A 4852-nucleotide genomic window follows, 5' to 3' on the forward strand; every position below is an offset into this window, starting at 1 on the left:
TGGAGCTCTGGATGCTTTGGGTTCTCCTCTGGCAGTGTCTCGCCTACGTGGAGGGGAAACACAGAGGAGTCAGTTGGACACAGCATCTTTGCCAACAAGCTTCCGCAACCATGAAAAGAGCTTGAAGCTCAGCACGGCTGAGGAGGGCGGCTGTGCTGGGGCCGGCTTCCAGCTGCTCCTGGGCAGCCCTGGTGGTCAAGCACCGCCATGTCCCCCACCTGCAGGACTGCACTGCCGCTGTGCCAAGGAAACGTGATCCTGGCATCGAGCTGGTCGCTCTCACTGGCCCATTTGTTTACTGGCCCGGACCCTTGCCCAGCCCTGAGGCAGCCCTGCACTCACCGGTCTGCATCAGCTGGACCGTGGGGACCTTGCAGGCGTCCAGCAGAGAACTGCTCTCCTGGGAAGCCTCCACCTCTTCCCAGGCTGCCCTTGGGGTGCTGGGGGGCGGTCTCTTTGCCATCCTGTGAAATGCCGGGAAGCGGGGGGAAAGGACGGGAACTTAAGGGAAAGTCCTCTGTACTATTGGGGAAGGGGGAACTTCAGGCAAAGGCCTCTGTGCTCTGAAGTGCCGGGACTGGCAATGAAAGTCGTGGGCTGTGCTCGGGGTCTCCTCGCCAGCTCCGCTCTCCTGTCCTGTCCCGTCGCTGTCTTGACAGACAGTGCAGGGCTGCGGTCACGCCACCTGTATATGGCACCGTGTGGTGTCACACAGCGGGTCACAAAGGGCCTCACTGTGACGCATCACCCAGGCTGGGAGGGGCAGGGCGTCCACTGCGGGGTGGACCTGTAGGTGTAACAGCACCTGTATTGGCATCTGTGCTGCTCTCTGTAACCTTCTCTTCAGCTGTATTTGTGTCAATAGCTTCATGTGCCATGGTTCCTCCACCTGTGATGGCACCTCAGCTGGTGGTGCCATCACTCGCTGTACCTGCTGCTGGATGCGTCAAGGGCAGTTCTGTTTAACCTCTTTATCAATGATCTGGATGAAGGGATTGAGTGCACCCTTAGTAAATTTGCAGATGACAACAAATTGGGTGGGAGTGTTTCATCTACTGACAGGGAACGCTCACTTCCCTGGTCCTGCTGGCCACACTATTCCTGATACAAGCCAGGATGCTGGTGGCCTTTTTGGCCACCTGGGCACACACTGGCTCATGTTCAGACGCTGTCACCAACACCCTTAGGGCCTTTTCCTCCAGGCACTTTCCAGCTGCTCTTCCCCGGCCTGCAGCGTTCATGCAGCACATCCATGTTCACTGCCCATCAGAGCCACCTTTACTTTGCTTTTCCTGATATGTCATCTCTGCTTCCAGTTTTCTTCTCTACCCAGACCCTGCACCTGGTTTCTCAGTAGTGTTCCTCGGTGGGACCCATTAGCACTACAAGGAAGTTTGGAGTTTGAATCTGACATTGACTTCTTGAGATGTTTCTTCAACTTCCTCTCAGGGCCTGAGGTTCATGGACTCAGCAGCAAACCCACCAGAGGGGTCATTAAAGTGCCTTGTGCTGCTCCTGTGCTGCTGAGCTGGGCTGGGCTCCTGGCACAGAGGGAGCTCATGGCAGCGGCAGCGCTGCAGAGAGACAGCTCTGCCCAGGAGCAGCTCCTCTGCACACGCAGCAGGGCTGAGGGCTCTGCCTGGAGCTGCTGAGGAGGGAGGAGTGAGGAAGTGGCTCAGGACTGGGAGCGTGACCGAGAGTTCACTGGAGGAGACATCTCTGCAGCCCTTGACATGGTAAGTCTCTGGGTGCAGGGTAATTCAGCTGTAACTCCTGGAGTCACACAGAGCTGTCCCTGGGCAGTGCCGGCTGCTGGGAGGGGTCTGCAGGGCAGAGCTGAGCACACAGCGAGTGGGATGGGATCTGTGGCACTGACAGCAGGACACCTGGGGACACAGACACAGCTGCAGGCAGGGACAGCTCCAGGCAGCAGAGCAGGGGGTGTTCAGGAGCTCTTTCGGTCCTTGTCTGCAGATGATGCTGGGTGTTGTGTGCTGGGCAATGATCTGACTGTCCCTTTAGGACATGTCGCTTTCAGGAGCCTGACCCTGCTCTGCCTGTCCTGCTGGGCTCACGAGCTGCCCCCAGAAAGGCTCAGGTCTGCTGTAGGATCCCAGCAGTGCTGAGCCTTTCCTTGGGGTCCGCACTGTCCTCTCAGAGTTCTTTGCTTCACTCGGTGAGAGGTCGGGTCCTGCTCTCTCCATCACATCTCCGCCAGTGGGCTGGAACAGAGAACAGTTTGCAGATCTGCCCTTTCAAACAATGCTCCCCCGCTCCCATATGAGTCCAAATATTTGGGGTTTTTTAAGGAGTAATTTGTGTGTGAAGTCATCTTCAAAGTAGCACAAGCAAAGGCACAGGAGCGATGGCAAGAAGACTGATGGACTCTTCTGCTGTCCTGACTCTGCACTGAGCCACAGAAAGATGAGCCCTTTCGCCTGTCCTCTCTCAAGACTCTTCACATTTTACCTCATAAAGATGAAGATTTTGACCCCTACAAAAACCCAGTCACGGGATGTGATGGTGAAAAACTAAAAACACAGACAAAATCATTACAAAGACATGTTAAAACACGGCTCTGCTTCCCGTGCTTTTCAGTGTCAAGAGTGCAGATACTGACGATTTCCATTAACAATGCATAAAATCGGACACCGCTTGTGAACGTTGGAGCTGCCACAACCCAGCTCCCGTGTCCCCAGTGCAGCAGAGCAGAGCTGGCTGCTTGGCAGCACACGGGCAGAGGTTCTGCTGCTCACAGCACACTCAGCCAGCACAGACCAGAGAAAGGAAACGCATTTCAGTTGGGGTGATGTTAATGAAAAAGAGAGTAGTTTTGCTCCGTGGAGTCTGTCCTAATATTAAGTTGTTGTTTCCTTTTTTGAACAGAGAAACAGCCAATGTCCAACAGCAGCTCCATCACCCAGTTCCTCCTCTTGCCATTCACAGACACACGGGAGCTGCAGCTCTTGCACTTCTGGCTCTTCCTGGGCATCTACCTGGCTGCCCTCCTGGGCAACGGCCTCATCATCACCACCATAGCCTGTGACCAGCACCTCCACACCCCCATGTACTTCTTCCTCCTCAACCTCTCCCTCCTTGACTTGGGCTCCATCTCCACCATTGTCCCCAAATCCATGGCCAATTCCCTTTGGGACACCAGGACTATCTCCTATCGAGGATGTGCTACACAGCTCTTTTTTTTTCTCTCCTTGATCTCTGTTGAGTATTCCCTTCTCACCATCATGGCCTATGACCGCTACGTTGCCATCTGCAAACCCCTGCACTACGGGACCCTCCTGGGCAGCAGAGCTTGTGTGCACGTGGCAGCAGCTGCCTGGGCCAGTGGCTTTCTCAACACTTTTCTACACACGGTCAACACATTTTCACTGCCACTCTGCAAGGGCAATGCTGTGGACCAGTTCTTCTGCGAAATTCCTCATATCCTCAAGCTCTCCTGCTCACACTCCTACCTCAGGGAAGTGTGGCTTCTTGTTGTTAGCTCCTGTTTAGTCTTTGGGTGTTTTGTGTTCATTGTGGTGTCCTATGTGCAGATCTTCAGGGCCGTGCTGAGGATCCCCTCTGAGCAGGGACGGCACAAAGCCTTTTCCACGTGCCTCCCTCACCTGGCCGTGGTCTCCCTGTTTGTCAGCACTGGTATTTTTGCTCACCTGAAGCCCCCTTCCATCTTCTCCCCAAACCTAGATCGGGTGGTGTCCGTTCTGTACTCGGTGGTGCCTCCAGCAGTGAACCCCCTCATTTACAGTATGAGGAACAAAGAGATCAAGGATTCCCTGAGGAAATTATTTGACCAAGGAATACTGCAGTATCAATAAGCAGTCTATCATCCTCAGGAGAAAGCTTGGAGGCTTTTTTTAACATATATGTCTTGGTTTTCTTTTTGTTTAATATACTTCAAATCATATTCCCACTGAAAGAATATTATTTATTGCCCTCTACCAGTGTTTTGTGGTGTAAAGTCCTCATATACAAATGGAGCATTGCTCCCAGTGCAGGTAAACACAGCAAAGAAACCAGCAGGAAATTATTTGTCTGTGTCTCATCTTGTACATGTCCTCTGGAACTGGGGGTTCAGTCCTGGCACGCAGGAGGGGTCAAGGAGCCAAGAGCCCAGCTGCCATGAGGAGGATCAGGCACTTGTGGACCTCAGGGCTGCTCCTCACCGCCTCACTGGACAGATCCTTTCTGCCACTTTTGCATTGGGCTCCCTGGAGCCATGGTCATGGACAAGAGCAGTTCATGGTCTTTTCAGAGCAGCGGGGCCAGCTCAGGGCCCTGAGGAGAGCCCAGAGTGGGAACCAAGGCTGCCTGGCCAGCCCAGCCTGGACACAGTCACCCAGGGAAAGGGACGTCTCTGGAGAAGAGCAAGGGAGCATTGCTGTGCCTGCAGGGAGGAATCCAGGAGGAAGAGAAACCCCCTTCTGCAGACACTCATTTGGGGCCGGCTGCTCTGCTGCTGGAGCAGCACTCCTGTTCTGGGCTGGGGAGAGGGGCTGGCACTGAGGGGCACAGGCCGTCTGTGCTGGGGATCTCCTGGAGCTGACACCAGCAGTGCTGGTTTTGCACTGGTCTCCATGTCCTCGTGCCATGTCCAGCTCCAGCCAGACTGGGAAGGTTCCCAGGACATTTGTCTCTCCCGCTGCCATTTACAGCACTGACCACTTCCCCAAGTTCACGTGTGAGGTTTGCTCTCTGTCCATCTTCTTCCTGCTGTGGGACTCGGTGCCTGTGTCAGGGAACAGCCAGCCCTGCCCGGCCTCCCTTCTTGCCCAGAGGTTGGCAGAGCCAGAGCAGGGCTGTAGCAGCCCCTGCATGGGACACGGCTGGGGCTGGA

The 4852-nt window shown here is 54.9% G+C and overlaps 1 protein-coding gene across 1 annotated transcript; it reads left to right on the forward strand.

Moving 5' to 3' along the window:
* Window positions 1-2267: 2267 nt before the first annotated feature.
* LOC135579984 (olfactory receptor 14A16-like) lies at window positions 2268-4219 on the forward strand. Its single transcript, XM_065070034.1, has one exon. The coding sequence runs from the start codon at window positions 2898-2900 to the stop codon at window positions 3831-3833; it is 936 nt and encodes a 311-aa protein (XP_064926106.1). The 5' UTR covers window positions 2268-2897; the 3' UTR covers window positions 3834-4219.
* Window positions 4220-4852: the final 633 nt, after the last annotated feature.

This window comes from Columba livia, chromosome 7, assembly GCF_036013475.1.
Source record: "Columba livia isolate bColLiv1 breed racing homer chromosome 7, bColLiv1.pat.W.v2, whole genome shotgun sequence".
Taxonomy (NCBI): domain Eukaryota; kingdom Metazoa; phylum Chordata; class Aves; order Columbiformes; family Columbidae; genus Columba; species Columba livia.

Coding starts and splice junctions, on each gene's coding strand:
- LOC135579984 (XM_065070034.1), top strand. CDS start 2,898: ATGTCCAACAGCAGCTCCATCACCCAGTTCCTCCTCTTGCCATTCACA.